Source organism: Saimiri boliviensis, chromosome 1, assembly GCF_048565385.1.
Source record: "Saimiri boliviensis isolate mSaiBol1 chromosome 1, mSaiBol1.pri, whole genome shotgun sequence".
NCBI lineage: Eukaryota > Metazoa > Chordata > Mammalia > Primates > Cebidae > Saimiri > Saimiri boliviensis.
In genome coordinates this window covers 252,093,273-252,116,032 of record NC_133449.1, presented here as the reverse complement: position 1 = coordinate 252,116,032, position 22,760 = coordinate 252,093,273, and the positions used below count along the sequence as shown (strand labels likewise).

The 22,760-nt window shown below is 36.3% G+C and overlaps 2 protein-coding genes across 4 annotated transcripts in view; one reads left to right on the top strand and one right to left on the bottom strand.

The window, feature by feature from the left end:
- The window catches only part of MTREX (Mtr4 exosome RNA helicase), a 111,349-nt gene extending 91,899 nt beyond the window's left edge, over positions 1-19,450 (top strand). For both annotated transcript variants that reach the window (XM_003925848.4, XM_074385870.1), the window contains exons 22-27: positions 210-373; positions 5,366-5,471; positions 8,948-9,004; positions 10,783-10,945; positions 17,644-17,748; positions 19,162-19,450. In XM_003925848.4, coding sequence (XP_003925897.1) covers positions 210-373; positions 5,366-5,471; positions 8,948-9,004; positions 10,783-10,945; positions 17,644-17,748; positions 19,162-19,214 — 648 coding nt within the window. In that variant the 3' untranslated portion in view covers positions 19,215-19,450. The remainder of the gene's footprint in view (positions 1-209; positions 374-5,365; positions 5,472-8,947; positions 9,005-10,782; positions 10,946-17,643; positions 17,749-19,161) is intronic.
- PLPP1 (phospholipid phosphatase 1) overlaps positions 19,334-22,760 on the bottom strand; it is a 107,334-nt gene continuing 103,907 nt past the window's right edge. Inside the window, exons 5-6 of one of the 2 annotated variants that reach the window (XM_003925850.4) lie at positions 20,328-20,504; positions 19,334-19,802 (exon numbers count right to left, since the gene is read on the bottom strand). In XM_003925850.4, coding sequence (XP_003925899.1) covers positions 19,677-19,802; positions 20,328-20,504 — 303 coding nt within the window. In that variant the 3' untranslated portion in view covers positions 19,334-19,676. The remainder of the gene's footprint in view (positions 19,803-20,327; positions 20,505-22,760) is intronic. The other variant, XM_003925851.4, reaches the window with a different exon arrangement.

Genomic DNA, 22,760 nt, shown 5'->3' with positions numbered 1-22,760 from the left:
GGTAGTATTTATCATGACTCTTTTGTAATATTCTGGGAATGTATCTAAGAAGCTCCACTTTCCCCAGTCTCCCCAGCACTGAAGCTTTATCCCAGCAGTATACTTTAAGGTGTTCTTAAAAAATATTTTTTGTTTGATTTCATGAATAAATCTCATTGTACATTGTTCACTTTATTATTGAACTTTGTTTATACTTTTATATGCTTTAGATTGCAATAGATATTAAATCTGCAAAGCGAGAACTGAAGAAAGCAAGAACTGTCCTACAAATGGATGAACTCAAATGTCGCAAACGTGTTTTAAGAAGGTTGGGATTTGCTACTTCTTCTGATGTAATAGAGATGAAAGGACGAGTGGCTTGTGAGATAAGCAGGTAAAATCTGGTATTCTTCTAGAAAGTTGATTTTTTTTTTAATTTTTAACTTTAATTTTTGTTTATTTTTTTGATATGGAGTTTCACTGTGTGGCTTAGGCTGGAGTACACTGGTGCGATCTCAGCTCACTACAGCCTCCACCTTGCAGGTTTAAGTGATTTGAAAATGACCGTTATCTTTAGGAAAAAAGAGCTTTCTTAAAAATATAGTTTTTCCTGTACCTTCTACAGTACAATTTTGAACATGAAATTGAGAAATTAGAAAAATCTCTTAGATCTTAATAATTAACACAAGCACTTCTAGCATTTGGATATATTTCCTTTGACCTTTCTTAAGGCCTTGTGGGATTTTTACATAATCTTAGCTTATATGTAATTTTGAATACGTTAAAAAATTTTAACACTTTCCCACCTTGAAACTTATCCTAGTAACCATTATCTTCTTGCATGCATAGCAAATTTTAATTAAATTTTGGGCTAATAGGATTTTACAACAGAACTTATTATAAGCCACAGATTAAAACTGGTTATATTATTTTCTGTTTCAGTAATCTTTTGCCACATTACAAATGACCTCAAAACTAAACTATTTAAAACACCAGCAGTTACTTTATTCTCTTGTTTTTATGAATCAGAAATTCAGGAAGAGCTTATTTGGATAGTTCTGGCTCAGTGTCCCCTGGGATTGCCATCAAACAGGTGGTTTAGCTGGAATAGTAGGAGTCTGGAGTGGCTGGGGAATGTTAGGACCGCGCTCTCTCTCTCTCTCTCTCTCTCTCTCTGTTAGAGTTTCTCCATGTGGTCTCTCCACGTGAGCTAGTTTGGGCTTCTTCACAGTATGGCAGCCCTAGGATGCTTACATGGTGGCTGAAGGCTCCTTTGTGAGTGTTCTAGCTGGCTAAGGTTGCCTTTTTGGACCTAGCTTTACCTTTTATAACCTAGCTTGCTAATCATACAACATCATTTCCACCACATGCTCTTGATTACAGGTGAGTTGTAAACCCTCCCAGATTCAAGTGGGGGATAATTAGATTCTACCTCTTAATGGGGAAGTGGCTATTGTCCAATATGGCTTTCTGTAATGATGGTATTGTTCTATAATTACACTGTTCAGTATAGTAGCCACTGTTTACCATTTGATAAGTGCTTAGACTGAGGAACCGAACTTTATAATGTATATCATTTTAATTTAAATTGAAATTTCCACGTGTGCACATGACAGTCTTTGTATGTCAGTGCAGCTCTAGAAGAACTTGTGGTATAGGAGATGCTGTTGTGGCCATCTTTATAAAATACAGTTTATGATACTAAATTGTATAAAAATATACTAAATATGTGTTAGTTATTTCCCACCATGAGAAATGTCTCCTGCCTTAGCAGCCAGCTTGCCTGTGTCCTCCTTAACTAGAAAGTCATAAGCTGGTAGCTCAAGCAGTATCCAGTCTGAAGACTTGTTTTGTCCATATAGTGATGATCATCATTCTCAGTGACTATATAAAAGACATTTTTGAAACAGTTTTTTATGTACACAGGATGCCCAGGACCAGAGAATTACAGGCTTTGTGAATGATTTCAGACTTCCTTGGTAAAAATGTATTTGTATTGTTCATCTGTCCAAATGTTATAGACTCAGGTGTCTGCACAGAACCAGGAGAAGACTGAGGGGACAAGGACAACTCTCAGCAACCAAAAGCGGGAAGTGACTACTCAGCCCTAGTTAGTTATCATCACAGGATAATGTGCTATTGGATTTTAATTAATAACATACCCAGAATTAAATCTAGACTGCCATACTAGTCTGCTGACTCATATGCTAATGTTATTGGGCTTATTTCCTTCTGATAATTACCTATTGTTTTAGAATTAATATAAAAATTAATTTTCTTTAGCTATCTAAAGGAAATTAGATTTTGTGTTGGAAGAATGGAAACTGATTTTATTCCAAGATATATTTTTCATTTATAGTGATAACAATATTATATCAAGGTTTGTTAACTTTCCCCCAAATTTGCAAAAACTGAGGTGTCATCCTACACCCCTCTCATCTGTCTTTGAGTTTCCTCTACCTCCATACCTTTTTAAACACTTCCACTGGCTAAGATGTATCCCTCATTATTTTTTTCCTTGATTACTGCAGTTGCCCTCCTGATTATTCATTGCCTCCCTTCTTGAGTTTTCAGTCTAAAGTAAAAATCTGGTATATTGTTCCTTTTTTTATTCTTGTGATGGGGTCTCTCTGTTGCCCAGGCTGGAATGCAATGGCATAGTCTCAGCTCACTGCAGCCTCAACTTCCCAGATTCAAGGGATCCTCCTGCCTCAGCCTTATAGCCCCAAGTAGCTGGGACTATAAGTATGTGCCACCAAGCCTGGCTAATTTATATTTTAAGTTTCTGCAGAGGCGGGGTCTTGCAATATTGCCCAGGTTGGTCTTGAACTCCTGTGATTAAGTGATCTGCCCACCCTAGCCACCCAAAGTGCTGGGTTTACAGGTGTGAGCCACTTCACCCACCATCCGGCCCCTTTGTGCCATTCTATTTGGTAACAGTCTCTCAGTGATTCCTTATTGCTTTTAGAATAGATTTTATAATTTAGTATATTCTTACTCTCCCTCTCCAGACTGTCTATTGCCACATCCCACACATGCTTTTCCTTTTGCTTCATATGACCTTTCTTTCACCCCACCTTATATCCTATGATTCTTGCATTTTTTTTTTCAAAGAACTTCTGAAACTTGCTCTGAACTTCTTCAATCTGATTTTAGGCTCCTCACTTTTTTTTTTTTTTTTTTTTTCATAACCACTTATATAAATCTAGAGCGTCTAGAGCGCTCCATTAGATAACTGTCCGGTGATTATCAGCTTACTTGTCTGCCTCCCACATTAGACTGTAGCTTCTTGAAATAGTCTTTTTTCATTTGTATTATTGTTCTCTTTGCTTGACTTAACCACCACTAGAGACCCAGATTTAGATTTTGACTTTCATTTATAAATAGTTTTAATTATTGGTAAAGATTTTAATAGTTCATGGCTTTATTCTTCTTTAAAGACCTTCCAAAAAATAAAGGCAAAGTTTACTTTTTTATTAATACAGTACAGTTATTGTATGGGTCAATTGAACCCTGATTATAGACTGCTAGAAATATCATCTGTGTAGTGTTTCTTTTTTAGCTTGAATTGAACACAGTTGCAAATTCAGAATTTTCATTTTTCACCCAAGGAGAAAAATAAATGAAGGTATTTTGCAATTACTCAAATCAGAAGATGAAAACAAAGGGACAAAAAGCACTCTAGGCAAAGTGATAACGGTGAGATTGTTTATATAAGCAAAGTCTCAGACCCTAGGTAAATTCTCAGACATAATAACTGGTGCATGAACAATATTTTTCTTTTTTTGAGACAGGGTCTACCTCTGTCTCCCCAGCTAGAATGCAGTGGCAAGATCATGGCTCACCGTAGTCTTGACCTCCTGGGCTGAAGTGATCCTTCCACCTCAGCCTCTTGAGTAGCTGGGACTGCAGGCGTGTGCTTCCACGCTCAGCTAATTTTTGTATTTTTTTGTAGAGACAGGCTTTTGCTGTGTTGCCTAGGCTAGTCTTGAACTCTTGGGCTCAAGTGATCCACCTGTTTCAGCCTCCCAAAGTGCTGGGATTACAGTCATGAGCCACTGCGCTCAACTGAACAATATTATTTCTAGAGACACTGTCTGTCTGTCTGTCTGTCTCTCTCACTCATATATATGAGAAAGAGATTCTTACTTATTTTGTCATTCAACAGAAAGGACCTAGTTATGTAATGTCTGTGATAAGAACCTAGGCCATCTCATTTTGCTAAAAGGACTGGTAACAGTAGTCTTTCATCTTTCATGATTTGTGCAACAAAGTTTCCTTATATGGTTCACAAGTGGTAAGATATACAGTTGTGTATATAAAGAAATTGAAAAGAAACAGATTATGAAGAAATTTAAAAACCTGTTGAGTTGATTATTCTAATCTTTATAATAATAAATATGTTGTCCTTATAAGTCTGAATATGAACAGTTATGGAGCAAAGAAGATGAACTTCCTCTCCTCAACAAAATCAAGTTGTCAGTTTAAAAAAATATATTTTGTTGGTGTAAAAGAGGAATCAAAAGTGATAAGCTAGAACTTAAAAGAGATATAAATCTGGAGTTGTGTACATTTTGACAGTGCAAGTGCAGGAAGAAACAGAAGTAGTGATGAGCTAGGACCTGCCTATTAGAAGTGTACTTGAAATCTAGAATTGTATTTCCTAGGTGAATATTTTTCAGATTTGCGGATGACAATTGATGTGTAGCAGTTTGTTGCATTCAAAGGCCCTTGCCAATCTTGGTTATATACACTTTCAGCCTTTGGAAAATATGAATTAAAATGTGAGTCTTTTGGCCAGGTGTGATGTCTGGCACCTGCAATCCCAGCATTTGGGGAGACCAAGGCGGGAGGACTGCTTGAGCTCAGGAGTTCCAGACCAGCCTGGACAGCATAGCAAGACCCCATCCCTACTATAATATAAACACTTTAAAAAATTAAAACATAAAAATAAAAAATGTGGGTCTTCTATGAGTACATTCTAATTAAGATTAGGAAATTGTTTTTCATTATCTTTATTCTATATATTATTTGTAAAACAACTGAAATGTAATTAAAAGAGTCCTTTGGCCCTAGAAAATAAATGACAGTGATGACTTTTTTCCTGGCATACAAAGTTAAGAAATTGTTCTTATTTCAATGAATGTGTGCATTTTGATATTTGGAATCTTGATGTGAAATTCCCATTTTACTTTGATTATATACTTTATTGGTAATTATAAAGATCTGCTGTGTCCTTAAATAAATCATTGCCATTCCTCATTGATTAATTCTTAAGGTCAAATAATATGTTTTATCAAAAATGACATGTAAAGGGCATGTGTGTGTGCATATGTGTCTTTATGTTCCGACATTTTAAATTTATTCTTTTGTTTTGGCATTGCAGTGCTGATGAGCTCCTTCTAACTGAGATGATGTTTAATGGCCTTTTCAATGACCTTTCTGCAGAACAGGCAACAGCATTATTAAGCTGCTTTGTGTTTCAAGAGAATGTGAGTTAATTGATTGAGCACATCTTATTTATTAATTCACATCATGTAGTTAATAGTGTTATGGGTATACTGATTTTCAAGTATATTTACATATTATACAGGAATGTTAATTGGAAGTCAAAGCAATTTTAACACAAATGTACTAAGAAAATTAAATGATTAAATATGTATTATTAGAATAAAGTAAGACTTGTCAACAATCATTAATTAGATTTTGTTTTAAATTTGTTCTGTAATCTAATTAATTCATTGAACATTTGACCCAGTCCTTGACAGTCCTAGAAATAAAAAGATAAGTGAGAAGAAAACTAGGAAAGTCTGATAAAAATGAAAGGGGGAGCTGGGCGTGGTGGTGGCTCACGCCTGTAATCCCAGCACTTTGGGAGGCCGAGGCGGGTGGATCACGAGGTCAAGAGATCGAGACCATCCTGGTCAACATGGTGAAACCCCGTCTCTACTAAAAATACAAAACATTAGCTGGGCATGGTGGCGCGTGCCTGTAATCCCAGCTACTCAGGAGGCTGAGGCAGGAGAATTGCCTGAACCCAGGAGGCGGAGGTTGCGGTGAGCCGAGATGGCGCCATTGCACTCCAGCCTGGGTAACAAGAGCGAAACTCGGTCTCAAAAAAAAAAGAAAGAAAGGGGGGAGTGAGGTTGAATTAACTGTCCTCCCCAATATTGGAGAAGTTAACAACAAAGCTGTCTGTCCTGCTAGGAACTAAAATGTTAGTTTTCATGGGCAAGGTTTGAGGTAGTGACCATAAGATCCTTATTGGTTTGGCAGTAATTTTTTTCATATGAGTAATTAGTTCACTTTCAACAGTTGTTAAGAAATCAGAAAATGAAGTGCTGGATGGAACACATAAGAACATTAATTATCCTTGTACTATATTCCAAAAACCAGTATGATTCATTTTTAAAAGTAAGATGTATTATTTTATATTTCAAATTTAAGACTTTATTTATTGTAGATGAAGTGGATAGAATGAGAATAAGACAAGGATATCTGTCTTCTAAAAATAATTTAATATTCTAAATTTTTGGAGGACTTTTTACTCTATATTCTTAGTTTAACTTTCAAGTCAATTGTATAGGACAAATTGTTGGGGTTTTTTGTTTTTGTTGTTCTACCATTGATCTGTTTACCTGTTAACGGTTTTCTTATTTATGAATCAGATCAAATATATTACTTCTTAAAGTAGGTAGGTACTTTTTTTCAGTACCTGATTACTTATTAGAATCACAGCTGTAGTGTCGATGATAACAAGTAGGACAATAACCAAAAACAGCTTATACTTTCTTGAGATTGCCTACCATGCACTTATAAAATATGCACGCAAAAGGAATGCATACTTTACAAAATAATTGTGTTTGTTTTTCCTTAGGCTTAAATTTTTATTATATAAATTTCCAAGATAAAAATAATTAAGAACATTTGTCAAACTTACTTTGGTTTGGAAGTTTCAGAGATTTAGGTTTGTAAATGATTTGGGGATAGGTGGTTTTCTACCCATGTCAAATTTTGTCTTACTGTTCATTATTTGCATTGTTGTTGTTGTTTTATACTGTGTCATTTAATAGCTCCTTCTTCTGAGAGGCCAGTTATGTTACCTCTTCAAAGGAGTTGTTTAAGCCAAACCACAGCTCTTAAATCTTGGGGCAAGATGTCAGTATATGCAGTTAAGATGTAGTCAATGAAACCACACTTTGTTATATGCAGTGTCATCGATTCTTGTGGTGGTGCCTTTCAGCATTGAGATAGAAGATTGTACTAATCATCATGTGGATTTTTCTTGATCCTTTGAACAATGTTTTCTGCCAAAAAGAATGTCTTCTAGTAAATATAGTAAAATACTTGTTATAAATAAGATGAAATTTGCCTGATATAATAACTTCTATGATGTGTTATAAAACTATACCTCAACATTTAAAAAATAATATTTAAAAGGTTACATAAATCTTTATAATATAAACATCAAGTGCATACAAAAATTTATTAAGCACCCAATGTGGGCAGTGTACAGATCTAAGCAACAGAGATGTAGCAGAAATGTTTGTTTCCTGATATTTACATGCTAGTGGATGAAGATAAAGAAATACAGTACACACGCATTTTATCAAATGGGGGGTTGAAGGTTTTTGGAGAAAAGTGAGAAGAGTCAGTGATCACTAGGGGAAGGGGGTTACTATTTTAAATAAGATGATTAGAAAAGGAAAATGAAGTGAAACTTACCTTGAGAACTGCAGGAGAGATGAGGGAACAAACTGTATACATACCTCGTGGGAGAACATTGTTAAAATCACAATTAACCTCCTTATATGAGGACAGGTGCCTTCTACCTAAGTGACCAGCAGAGAAGAAGGTGATAACTGTTGACCATGAATAGACACAATATCAAAGACATTTCGTAGTCTTGGATTCTTGATTAAATGGAGATGTTAAGATCATTCTGGCTATTTTGCTTTTTCACCATTTATCAGTAATTTTTGGTTTTAGCAGCAGTAATATGGAATCTGGTTCTTAATTTATTATATATATATGCATGATGCAAATCAAAATCAAGTCCTATATAAATTCTGGTGCTTAAAATAAAGGCAGATACATTGCAACTAACCTATCATTGCTTTTAAAAAAATTTAGCTGTAATTACTTTAAACCATGTCTCACACATACATATATACCATTCTTATAGTAATTTTATTTTTGTACAGTAACTACCTTTGTCAAAAATTTCTTCACAAATAATGTCTGTTATTCTCATCACAAGCCTTTTCATTTTGAGGATCTGGCTTTGTTTTTCTTTGACAGGGTAAAAAACCAATACATAGAATTTAAGCAGCTTGTCCAAGTTAATTTGGCTACTTAATGATAGACCTGAAACTCCATCATCTCATTCAGAAATTGACAGACTTTCAACTGTAGGAAAGCAATACTATGAATACTGAAACTCAGATTAAACTTGTAGCTGTCTTATACTTTGTTAGAGTATCTGGGTAAAATTAAAATTGGGAACATTATTTTTAACATACTTTATTCTAAATTTTCAGTTGCTAAATTTTCAGTTTCTACAGATTGAAAGTTGCCCAGAAGCTAAAACTGTTTCAAAGTTAACCTGTGATAAAACCCTTTAATGTTGATGTAACTAAACTACCATGTATGTTTACAATATTTGCCCTCCCTGAGTTCCATATATAATCACAAAAAGTAGCTAGTTAGCACACTTTGCATATTTAGCAGTGTAATATTTTCCTCTGAAATGTAGTAACAGAATATTATAATTTAGGATGACAGGAAAAGGGATTTTGCCTGTGTAAACTGAATTCATTAGAAACTGTAAGTGCTAATGACTAAGGTCATATAATTTGATAATAGTAAATATCTTAAAAGCTTTGTTTAATTTGTTAAAACAGGTAGTGTGAAAAACCAAGAACTTTAAACATGGGTTTTTATATCTTATTTTCCTTTTCTTTTATAGTCTAGTGAGATGCCCAAATTAACAGAACAATTAGCAGGACCACTTCGTCAAATGCAGGTAAGTTTTTTTTTGTTTTTTTGTTTTTTTTTTTTGAACTACATAGTTTATGAATAGTAGATTGTAAAATAAACGTTTTGATAATCTAGTCATAGTAGTTTACCATTTCACACAGATAACTTCTGTAAGAATTAAACTTGTCACTTAATGTCTGTCCTGTAATTTAATGTTACTCTGATAACATCTCTTGTGATTTTTGCTTTAGTGATTAAATAGTGTTTCTTTCCCATTATTGTAATGAACTGTATAGCATTGTTGTGAATGCAGATTAAAAACTTCATAATGTAAATAGGCTATGCTGACAGCTCAGTGCTTGTGTCATTTTCTTTCTCAGTACTAAGAATGGTATCTTGATGGACTAGGATTTAGTTTATTTCTAATTTTTTGCACATTTTTTCATTTTGGTTTATCACCAAGTTTTGTTGTTTTTTGTTGTTGTTGTTTTGTTTTGTTTTGAGACAGAGTCTTGTTCTCTCACCCAGGCCTGGAGTGCAGTGGCGTGATTTGGGCTCACTGCAACCTCCATCTCCCGGGTTCAAGCAATTCTCCTGCCTCAGCCTCCTGAGTAGCAGGGATTACAGGCACGTATCACCACACTCAGCTAATTTTTGCATTTTTAGTACAAAACTTAGCTAATTTTTGTTTTACATGTTGGCCAGGCTGCTCTCAAACTCCTGAGCTCAAGTGATTCGCCCACCTCAGCCTCCCAAAGTGCTGGAATTACAGGCGTGAGCCACTGTGCCCAGCCTGTAACAAAGTTTTAAAATCTGTTTTGTCATAAGAAATTGTTTGTCTCTGAGTTCTCAAAACCACAGTAGTTTATAGTAATACATTTTTGTCTTTTATTATTTTCATCGGATAAGCCGATTTTATCTGCCTTTTCAACATTAGACAAAGGCAGGGAAAGATGAGCTAAGGAATTACAAGAGAGAAACAAAAAATGTGTCATAAAAAGGCCCCGTCAGAACAACAGACACTGAGGCCTACTTGAGGGAGGAGGAAGGGAGGAAGGAGAGGTTGAAGGAGAAAAAAGAAAAAAAACTGTGGCATATTATGCTTAGTACTCAGGTGGTAAATAATATATACACCAAACCCCTGAATCACAAGTTTACATAGATAACAAACCTATACATGTACCCCTGACCCTAAATAAAAGTTAAAATGTTTTTAATAAATCAAAAAATTTTGATTAAAATAAAAAGGCCTGTTCAGTGGAACATGTAACATGCCTTAAAATCACTAAGAAATTTAAATTTCCAGAACCAGCAAAGTCTTCATAGGCCTAGAGTTTTTGACCTTTTAGATTGCCAAGAATAGAAGAATGAAGTTTCTAACTTAGAGGAAAACAATATGAAGATTTATGCATTTTAAAGCATTGCTGGGGAAAGATGTATTTTTGCCATAGGATTTGTGTTTCTCTAAATCTGTTTTGTTACTGTATTTTGTTAATGAAATAATTAGAGATTAGTTAAATGCTGCTCTTGAATAATTTTAATGAGGAGTTTTGTCTCTTTATAGAAATGGTATCACTGCTGGAAAACATGCTCTTGATACATTTTTCTTAGTTAACTACATCAACATAATAGGAAAGACTGGCTATTTGATTCAATGGAACAGGCACTGTGCCTTCTTAGGAGCAAGTGGAATGTCCACACTGCAGACATAATACCTAGGAAGAAAAAGGGACCTCCTGGAATACTGGCTTTGGAAACCTAAAGAAAAAAGTGATATGGGAGATCATAAGTAAGGAATTTTAAGTCTGTCTTTTATCTTTAAAGGAATGTGCTAAAAGAATTGCAAAAGTTTCTGCAGAAGCCAAATTGGAAATTGACGAGGAAACTTATCTAAGCTCATTTAAACCTCACTTAATGGATGTAGTATATACCTGGGCAACTGGAGCTACATTTGCCCATATCTGCAAAATGACAGATGTCTTTGAAGGTATGTTTAACTTTTACATACATATATTTACAATATAAGAAATACAGTTAGGATGGTAGTGTTTTAACTAAACAAGAATAATATGTATTTTTAATGTTTGGTAATTAAATGAAATCTCCCTATTATGTAGATAAAATATTTTCCAAAAATTCTTTGTATTATTTAATAAGCATAATCTGTTCATTAGGAAGTCCTTTAGAAACTATTTTAAACTGCATAATTCTGTGCAGTTTTAATTCTGTGAGTCTCTACAATTGAAAACAGATGACCCTAGTAAGTCACATTTCTATGGGTATTTTTCCTTTTCAATCTTATTCTCCTGGTGAGCTATCTGATTACACTAAAATTAATAGCAGAGCTGAAAATTATCAGTCATTGCATATGTAATAACTGACTTGGCTTTAGTCAGACTGTTATTGCAGCATGAATCAGATTAAATTTAATGAGCAGAATTTTAAGAGACTGAAGAATAATTGTTACTCAACTGAAGATAAATTTTAAATGAAAAAAACTAAGGCAAAAGAAATATAAGGAGTAATTATGAGGAAATTATAAGAAGCAAAAAAATAAGTAGACTGTTGGCAGGCACGGTGGCTCACACCTGTAATCTCAGCACTTTGGGAGGCCGAGGCAGGCGGATTGCCTGAGCTCAGGAGTTTGAGACCAGCCTGGGCAACACGATGAAACCCTGTCTCTACTAAACTACAAAAAAAAAAAAAAAAAAAAAAAAAATGCCTTCCTGTAGTCGCAGCTCTCAGGAAGCTCAGGCAGAAGAACTGCTTGAACTCAGGAGGTGGAGGTTGCAGTGAACTGAGATCATGCCACTGCATTTTAGCCTGGGCAACAGAGTGAGACTCCATCTCAGCGGGGGAGGGGGAGGGAATAGAAGACTGTTTAGAGAAAACCATATTTAGAAATGCTGCATTCAGTAGGAAAAGATTGGCTTGTATAGGTGTTGCCAGTTGTATTTATTGAATGAGATAATTTACGTTGAACTTTCTTAAAAATGAAAATAAATGAGTTTGCCCTGTATAGAGGTAAGAATATTTAAAATACTGCTACTATTGCTTATAGGTTTAGTTTGAGAAAAATTACAAGTTTAACAAAGCCAATATTCCTTTCAACTGATATTATTAAAGAAGTAATAGAATACTGATTTTATGAGTCAGTTATTTTTTTGATGCTTAGGTTAAACTTCTCTGCAACAGAATATTAAAAATTTAAACTAAGGGCCTTTACTACATTGAATTTTACGTGTTTTAAGGTTTTTAATGTTAAAGTTTATAGTACATTATTTTTAAATTATAGTGTGGTATCTTACATCTTTTTTCTAAAGTTTATAAACTGCTAAGCCTCCTCTAAATGATCATACAGTCCCAACTCATTCTTTGAATACTGTATTCTGTTACTGAGAAAATCATTATTCATTAAATAAGTACTATATGCTGAACACTGTGCTGAGAGCTCTGTATAATTTATATGTAATCACCAGATAGCAATTCAGGGTAGATACTATCTCCACTTTCACAAGGAGACTATGGTAAACAGTTTGACCAAGGTGATATGACGGCACCGTGATTTAAACTCTGGTCTCTGTGACTACATGTAACTTTGCGTAGGCACCATAACACCTTATCCTTAAATTTTAGATCACCTGAAAATTTCTTAAATCCTACACTAAACTATATCATCAACATCCGCAGAAAATTCATGCTTGGAATAATACTGAACAGGTCTCTAATAGTTGATGATGCATAGTAACAGCTGAGTCAGTGAGAAGAGGGATGATGTACTCATGAAAATTGCTTAACGTAGGAGCCCAGGTTGGTGTATGACAATTGTGTGTTTCAGCAGCGCTAGGGCGATCACATAGAGCACCACGAGTCTTCAGTCTGACATCTTTTTGAAACGTAAGGATGAAACTAATAACTGTTCTATGCCTAAATATTTTCAAGACTTAATACAATACTCCTATTTATGTAATATCTGCTTCTCTGAAAAGTCAAAACACACTGACATAAAACAGTACGTGGTACATAGCAGAGAGTAGCTTTTTTTTAAAGAAAAATGAAAAGCAGGGGGCAGTATACCTGGCCTGTCATATGAGTATATTTTTTAAAAATCTAGGAATTCATATAAAGTTGTCTTTATGGATTATTTTTCTGTTCTTTTTACCTGAGTGGAAGTTATCACAGTATGGAAGATAAGTCCTAAACTGCCAAATTAAAGATGGTTTGTAGTTCATACTAGATGCCACCTATGAGTTGACTTTTTCCATGGCATACTAGCATTCCTGAAGTCTATTCTGTCCTCTTTCAATTCCTCAGGGGCTATTTCTACATCAGAGATTGCTTGAAATCGAAGTTTGAAAATTTTAGAAATTCCATTTTTTGCTCTAACTTGAAATTGGATCTAACATCAGCATAATTTTTATGTTTTTATTGCGTGTGAGCCAGTAGATAATGTAAATCTTTCTAAAAATTGGGATTGAGATATACTGTGGATTCACTCTTAAAACTATTTTTTGATATAAGTAGCAAAAAATCAGAACCTTCATTTTCTTAGGATAGTATTTCTCTGTTTTATTTTTACAGTGTTACATAGTGCTTCCATTTCAAGAATAACCGTTTTCTCTGCATCTCATTATTGTACATGGTTGGTTTTTATTTTTTTTGCAACAGGGTATGGCTCTGTCAGCCAAGCTGGAGTGCAGTGGTGTGATCTCGGCTCACTGCACCCTCCACCTCCCAGGCTTACATGATCCTCCCACGTCAGCCTCTGGAGTAGCTGGGACCACAGGCATGCACCACCATGCCCAGCTAATTTTTGTATTATTTGTAGAGAGGGGGTTTTACCATGAAGCCTAGGCTGGTCTCAAACTCCTGGGCTCAAACAGTCCACCTGCTTTGGCCTCCCAAGGTGTTGAGGTTACAGGCATGAGCCACTGCACCCGGCCTATGCATGTTTTCTGATTGAAAAAATACTGTAATCAGAGCTGTAGCACACAGTGTGTCTGTTTTTATAGGCAGACAGTAATTGCATTCGAACTTTCAAATGGGCTGTGCACAAACCATGTTTGTTCCTAATAAAATTCTTAATTTTCTTTTTATATGAAAATAAAAGTGGTCATTTCACATCCTGAGCCTCAGAAGTGGTTTTAAGTATTCTTCAAACATTAACTGAGGCTAGCTAACACTGTAATGATTAAAACCATGTGTTTGGGGATGTCTAACACAAAAGAAAAGTTTATATTGTGATTCAGGTTGAGGAATTTTGAAGACATATTAAGTATTTATTCTGTTGGCACTCTGAAAAAAAATGACAGAATGTGGCTGTTTTTTAATTTTCATTAAACTAAATTTGAATGACAATTTTAAACAAAATATTTGTATGGGTTGATGCCTAGGGTTTTAGTCAAGTAATCCGGAGGCTGCTGTTACTATTTATTATTTATTTCTGACTCTGCATAAACAATATTGTACTCTTAACTATGAAGGATGACAAATGGTTTGTTTTCCACTGAGCAAGTGTCATTAGGAAAGCTTCTATGATGAATCATCTCTTGCAACTATTTACTATCCCTCTGTCTACCATATGCTTTTTTCTTATGTTATTTCAGTCCTGCTCCCTCTGTATACCACGTTTTGAAAGCAAATGCTGTGAAGTGCATTCCTTAAGTGTCCCCAACCAGACACATTTTCGCATGCCTTTCAAGTAGCTGTTACCCTTTCTTAGCATTGTCAGTGTCATGAGTGATTTTTCAGTGCATTTGTCTTTTAAAAGTATTCTTGCTAATAATAATAGTAACAATTTATTAATAATTGTTTCTGCGTTTACATTTTGGCACAGTTTTAGTACCTGATGCTTATTCTTTTGATGAATAATTGTGAGTCCCTAGTGGTAATCAGGAATCATGCTAGTTACAGCGTGAGCAGCAGTCTCTGCTGTCAAGAAAGGGTTCAGCCTAAGCTGGAGTTTAGTGGTAGGTAGTTGCAAGATACGTGTGTGATTCTAACCTCATGCCAAGCTACACTGGAGTATTAAATTAGGGTCAGAGTGTGAACTGTGAGAAGCTGCTTTAGGGTATGCCAGAAAGCTGAAGGCAGAAATGCTGTTTGGGAAAATCTGCTGCTTTCGGTCCTTAATGAGAATAATGGCTGTTTTGTTCATCAACCAGGTAAGTAAGGCCGATGTTTATTAAAATGCTCTTAAATAAAAGCATATAGTCCCAAGTGTCCATCAATAGATGAATAAATTGTGGTATATATTAGGTTGGTGCAAAAGTAATTGTGGCTTTTGCCATTTTAAATGTCAAGGTGTTCCATTTTAATAAAGATTAAACGGAACAGCTTTCAGTTATAAAAAAAAGAAAAGACATACTGACTCATACTACAATATGGACAAACCTTGAATACATTAAGCTAAGTTGAAAGACGGCAGATACAAAGGCCACGTAGTGTATAATTTCACTTACATGAAATGTCCAGAATAGGCAAATTTGTAGAGACAAAGCATATTAGTGGTTGCCATGGGCTGGAGAGACAGGAGGACATGTAACTGCTTCATGGGAACAGGGTTTTGTTGGGGGTGGTAAAAATCCTCTAAAATTAGATAATGGTGATGGTTACATAAGTCTCAGTATACTGAAAACCACTCAGTTGTACACTTATTTAAAATAATTTTATGGTATGTGAATTATATCTCCATGTGAGTTCTTCCAGAATGTAGTAAACCTGAATTTTTTAAAAGGGCAGTAATTGAATTGTATATTTTAACATGGTTAAAAAGGTGGATTTTATGTTTTATATTTTACCACTATTTGAAAAAAAATTTTTCAAGGACAACAACTAGAAAGAATTTGATTTCTCTTTCTACTCTGACAGGACCAAAAGAAAAGATTTGTAACCAGTAGGTTAATGTGGTTTTGGTTTGGTTTGGTTTTGGTCAGCTTCATTTAGCCTATAATGGGTCATGGCTTTGAAGCTTTTGTCTAGCACCTAGTCAGGCTGATGAGGCAGGATGATTTCTAAAGCTGGGCATAAGGAGAGCCCTTGGATTAGAGAGAACTGTAGCAGGTAGGAGAGATGCTGTATCATTCACTACTTAACCCTTCATCTTCATTAATCCCTGGAGTAGCTTCTGTGCTTCAGGCAGCTGTGGACAGTTTGTGCACACACCCAGTGATTTGTTGATGAGACTGTGGGCAACCACCACAGCCATCGTATTTGCAGCCTTGTGCCTGCTGGCCTCATTTTCTTGTTATCTTTTTACCTGAAACTGTGTCAAAACTAAATTTTCCAGAAATTGAATCAAAATGTTGACAAAATGTCTCGACAGTGCTCTCTGGCCTGGATGTGCATTTACTTGCCTTAGTTTATTCTTTATCTTAGTAATTTACTTCATATGGTTTGGTCTCTGATAGCTTTTGCAGATTCTGGGTAACAGGAGTTACTAAAATTTGTGAAATAATATCACATTCTGTTTCTTGGTACACATTTTAAGTCAGTCAAAACAGTGTTTGAGAGAATGTCTGGCTCGTTAATGCCCTACATAGCAGAAGACTTTGTACAGGATTTCATTTCAATCCTAAATGACCTGTGAGAATCTGGTCTCAGGTAAAAATCTAGTTATATTTTAACCCACTACCTAATTTTTCTTTGGATATTATTGTTTGCTTAACATTTAATATCTGATTGCATAGATAATATGATACTACCCTCTCTATCCCAAGTCCTTGACACCCAGAACTTTCTGCAGTTGGAGTTCCTGTTTCATTGAAAGGCAGTATTGGAGCCAGCATTCCTAGCAGCTAAGAATAGAAATAACAAATTAATAATTATTAATCTAATAATAGTGTAAACATTGAGTTCGTTGTTCTACAGATTGCATTTTGAGAACTGGTATTCCTAATATATTTATTTCATGCATTAAAAATGAAGTCACAAGCGTTTTAGATTTAGGTAGGTAGCACTTAGAGAAAGGATATCGCAATCTCTGCCCCTCTTTGCATAAGCCGAGCAAAAGTGAAACTACGTTTATAGCTTCAGCTTTGATACAAACACTTCTCTGAGTCTAGACCCATGGGAAAAGGCATCTTTCCTTGTGCTCCTTGAGAACACTCTGTGTAAAGAACGTACTAATGAAAGAAGCTAAGGTCAAGAAGAATGAACGAGTCCACCTTTAAAATGGCAAATTTTATCCTGTTACTCTCCTACTAAAAGCAATCTGTTGTATTCTATGAGATGGTATGGCTTGTGTCCAGATGCCTCACTAGGCCACGCTCAGGGTCCTTGAATAGCTGTGGTTTGCCAGGCTAGCCTGCATTGTCGTGGTGGTTCTTCCCTTGTTGCTGCCTGGGAGATACTGCCTCGTTCTTACAGACACAGATTGTGTCATCTTTGCAGCCTCCTAGGAGTTGCTCCCTCCTCCTAGGGCATTTTGTTTTCCTACCTAATACCAATCGTCAGCACATTAGTAATAAACAGCTCTTTCTCTACTATTAGTCAGAGATGGGAGTTAAGCCTTTCATCTCTGCAGCCTTCCCCAGTACCTGACAGGTTTGCTACCTGATTTACTTCATGGGAAGTCCCTCAAAGTACCGTTAATTATCCTGTGTTCTCCTGCCTTGCCTCTCAACAAAAATTCTGCAGTTCCTGATTATTTCCATTTTACAAGTGTTTTGTTCCTTTTCTATCCAGGCAGCATAATTCGTTGTATGAGGCGCCTGGAAGAATTGCTTCGACAAATGTGTCAAGCAGCAAAAGCCATTGGAAACACTGAGCTGGAAAATAAATTTGCAGAAGGTCAGTACCAAATGCATAAGCTGTTTCTAATTTAGGCAAATTTTGTGACACAAATCTTGAGCCCTGGACCACAATGTAGGAGGACATTTTGAGATGTTCTTCACTGTATTTTCATAGACAGCCATCTACTAGTGAATCTATAAAATTTAGTGTGTTGGGGGGGGGTTGTTGAGATTTTATATATACATCCATTTATATGTATTGATTGTACACTTACTGCATGCCAGGCGTTAAGCACTAGGGGATATAGTGAACAAGAAGATACCACTGCCTTCATAGAGTTTACATTCTAGTGTGGGGAGATAGACAAGAAGTCAACAGTTAAACTTACAAGATGGTGATAAGTCTATTAGGTAAAAAAGCAGAAAAGACAATAGAATTCGCAGATGGGTGAGATGGTCTAGTGCCTCCACAGGGAGGGTGGCAGTTAAGCCCCTTGGTATATGCTTGATATACTTGAACAACAGCAAGAGGCCAGTTTGGCTGGAGCAGAATGAGCAGTGAGTAGAGTAGTAGGAATTGAAGTGAGAAAGGAAAGGATTTCATAGCTCCCAGCCCCAGACTTCTCAACTCTGCAGTGATTGGAGGTGTGGAGCTTGGGAGTAACCTGCCCTGACTTGGACTTTACAAGGTAATTCTTGCTCTTACATCAGGGCAAGTCTGTAGTGTAGCACAATAGAAGCTGTAAGACCAGATCAAGAAAGGATGGCTAAACCAAGGGGTTGTAATGGGGGGGGAGGGGCATAACCATGCCCGTAAATAGTTTTGTCATTTCTACGGAATCCTGACCAAGAAAAAGGACTAAGTTAAAGCATCAAAAAGTAGTAACCACATTGTAGCTGAGTCAGTCAATGCTGGTGATTTCTGCCAACCACTTAAGCGTCCTAAGAAGAGGTCTGCAAATCTGGCTGTATTTCCGTATCGTTGATAAAAGCAAGCCTGTTTAATAACTCAGAGTTACTAAACTCAGTGTAGGTGTCAAAGTTTTAAAAATAATTTGTAAATAAAATATCTATTTGTCCTGCCTTGGCCCAGAATTAAGTTCACATGGGAGCTGAAAAACAATACAGTGTCTTCTGATACAGGTTGAAAATCCAAGTCTTTGGGTTTACCTTTCTTTAGACAGTTTAGTCCTTCCTAGAATGTGTCTTTTTAAGCAGTTCTGGACATCTCCTTCCCGGCCATCCCCCATAAAGTAGTTCAGAGTCAGAAGAACAGGGGTCTGGCTTCGGTGTTTTCCACCTTACAGAGGTGGCTGCAAATTCCTCTAGGTGTTCAGCAAGTTATTTGACTTTCCGGGCTGCTCTCTTACCAGTTGAATCAGGGTTGGTATGCTGTCTTTAAAACTTCAGTAGAGAAAAGTTAGGTGTTTTGTGGTCTTGAAAGTTTAAACCTTATTTTCTTCTCTCTTAGGAATCACCAAAATCAAGAGAGATATTGTGTTTGCTGCCAGCCTCTACTTGTAGAGTCAGCTGAAGAAATGTGAGAGTTTAAATTATATTATTCACCACCTGTTTGATTATAGTTGACTACAAATGCCTGCAAATGTGGATTTGGTTCTCCCACCTCAAGACAGTTGTCCTCAAACATTTTAATATGTATTATATTTAAATCAAACATCATTCATAGAAAGCATATTACATACACATTTATACATAAGCATTACATTTTTTTAATAAAAATGTATACAGGTGGGGCATTGTTTTGGTGAAAGGCTTGGAATTTTTTAAATGAATTTAGAGCTATTCAGTAACCACTGTGTTAAAGGTAACTATGTACACACAAAGTGGGCATCCAGGAGGCATAGCAGCAGCAGCAGCAGTCCTTTAAAGGCTTGTACACTGGGAAGAAAGACGCATCCTCTTGCCTTGTGGCAATCATTTTTCTTTAGAAAACAGGCCAGCTTCACTTGGGCACCCGGCTGCCCGTTAAGGCTGGTGATTGTTCCGATAGTGATTCCCTGTTGGTGTTTCGTGCAGAGTTGTATGAGAGTCCTCCTCTTTTCTTTCTTTAAAGGAAGTTCTTTCTTTGAAGAAATCCGATACATATACAGCCTACAGAGCAAAATATTTAATGGTATAATTTAGATTAAGTTAAAAACTATATACAAAGTTGTGATCAACAGCATCCTAAGATAAATACAGACAAAAAGATATAATTTGAGGTGTACAGGTTAAGCATATAAAAAATTAGAGGCTAACTCGGATTTTTTAAAGGAGATTATTCCAAATTAAGAGTTGCTTTATGTCCTACAGCAAATAGCTTCATTTTGCCAATAGTTAATAAAAGAGTTATTTCTGCATGTGAATTAATTTTTTCAACTCTTACCCCACCCCCCAAACCCACCAAAAAAAAAAAAACTTTCAGCCAGGGCCTTTTACAATAAAAAATACTCGGATTTTATAAAAATACTAAGTTTTACAAAGAGTAACCTGGTTTTTACCAGCTGTGGATCCTCAAGTGACTTTTAATAACCTTGGGATTCTTGCCCACTGTGCAGTTTTCTCAGTGGGAATTTTTTTTCTATTATCTAAATGTTTAGCAATATCAAGATGTAGGCTGTTGACCTGTATACTTACAACTAATATTGCAACCAGAGCTCCTTGAATGAGTCCAGTCAACACATCACTCCAGTGGTGTTTGTAATCAGAAACTCGAGAAAGGCCCACATAAATGGATACAGCAACAAGACCAAATTGCAGTGTGGGACGTAAGAGTCTTGCCCAGTCTCCCTTCATCCTGGCTTGAAGATAAAGCTAACAGAGAAGAAAGAATAAAGAAAATAGTTTATTTAACATAACAATGCCTAACTGTCTATATTAAGAAAGGGTTGGCATTTAAAACAATTATCAAAATATTATTATTTAGGGAATAGGACTTCTAGGCAAACATTCATGTATGTATTGCTGCCTAAATGTTATTCCTTTGAAAGAAACAAAACTATTGCCCTACTAACGTGTTTAAAAGAATCTACTGCCAGTCTAGTTATACCACCTTTCAAAAACTGTATAAACAAGTGTTTGCCGTTGATGGCTTTCTAAACAGGATTTCAGGGACAGTTCCTCTCCTTGCAGTCTGGGTTACAATTCTGATAATCAAGGCCAGTACTGCCATTGGTTGGTTGTTTACCTTAAAGAAATGAGGTCTTGTTCTGTTGCCCAGACTGGAGTGCAGTGGTGTAGCCATAGCTCACTGCAGCCTCAAACTCCTGGGCTCAAGCAGTCCTTCCATCTCCGCTTCCCAAGTAGCTGGGAGTATAGGTACATGCCACTGAGTCCAGCTAATTGTTTTTATGTTTTGTAGAGCTGGGGGTCTCACTATGTTGCCTAGGCTGGCCTCAGCTTTTCATCTCAAGCAACCCACCTGCATTGGCCTCCCAAAGTGCTGGGATTACAGACATGTGCCACCATGCCTGACTGACCCAGTATTGCCATTAGTTCTGAGTCTTGGGATAGTGCTAGTATTCTGGGCACAGGTTGCCCTTGCTTTGGGCCTGTCTAGGGACTATCTGATTAATTCACCAACGAGAGCTCTCCTACCCTCAGACTGTTTTAACAGTGCAACTGAGACTAAATAATCTATTTGCAAGTAATACAGGTTGTAGTTTAGTTATGGCCCAGCAAAGAAATGTATTCATTCAGTAGTACCTGTACCCCCTTTAAGTTCTATGACTTTTCTATATACTAATCAGACCTAAGAAATTCCACTTTCTTGTGTCAGTCTGTCTTTGACTTTGAGTGCATCCTTAAAATTTTTATTTAGAAAGGATTCTTTTTAGGGATTCCACTCTCATTTAAAAAAAAGAGGGGCCGAGCACTGGTGGCTCACGCCTGTAATCCCAACACTGGGAGACCGAGGTGGACAGATCACCTGAGGTCAGGAGTTTGACAGCAGCCTGGCCAACATGGCAAAACCCATCTCTACTGAAAGTACAAAAATTGGCTGGGTGTGGTGGTACATGCCTATAATCCCAGGTACTTGGGAGGCTAAGGCAGGAAAAATTTCTTGAACTCAGGAGGCAGAGGTTGCAGTGATCCGAGATCGTGCTACTGCCTTCCAGCCTGGGAGACAGTGAGACTTACTCTCTCACAAAAAAAAAAAAAAAAAAAAAAAAAAAAAAAAAAAAAGCCAGACAGCTACCTAATTTCTATCCAATAACAATATAATTTTTAACATTTTCTTTTAAAATTCTCTTCAGTGACTCATAGACTTAATTAAATGCAGTCTTCAGAAAACAATACACATAGCTCTCCCCATGGACACTGCCTATTTAAAATAGATGACACAAATCCATTCCCAGCTCTCTGGGCACTGCCATTGGTGTTCAGTTTCAACCGCTGGCAAAGACCCAGGGCATACCTAATTTTATCACGTATTTAGTATAAACATCTAGTTCTAAAAGAGCATACCAGCTGTTTAACTGAATCTGACTCATCAGCTAGTTTAAGTACCACTGGCTTTCTGCAGAATCCTTACTTTTGTTTGTTTGTTCAAGCTGTGAAAAAAGTAAGTAGTAAGAACCTTGTCTCAAGATTCACCTTATTATTTCTACCTTAATTGGAAACTATTCATTTTAAGGAGAAAAGTTCCTTGATTGCAGCAGAAGCCAAGGTTTAGAGACTACTGTCAAAAAGTTCAGTTGTCCCCATTTGGTTATTTTGCTACCTTTTCATACAGAAGTTAAATGCATAGCTTATTCAGACTATAAAATTATATACCTAGGAATTACAAATACTTATGAATATAGACATCTTAGGGAATACTGTACCCAACTATGCTAGAGACAAAACAAGAAACTCTAAAATGGACTTAAGCTAGTCCCATGCTACTTCCAACCTGAAGGAAACTCAGAGATACAGATAGGACTTCAAGGCCTTTCCTAAGATTCTAAAATCCCTGTAGCAATATGCTCATTCTAAAGAACCCTGGCTTTCACTGTAGGTAGCCTGCAAACTCATATTGAGTATTGTTTTCTCCAGATTTCTTCCCCAACATGCCAGTGAACAGAATTA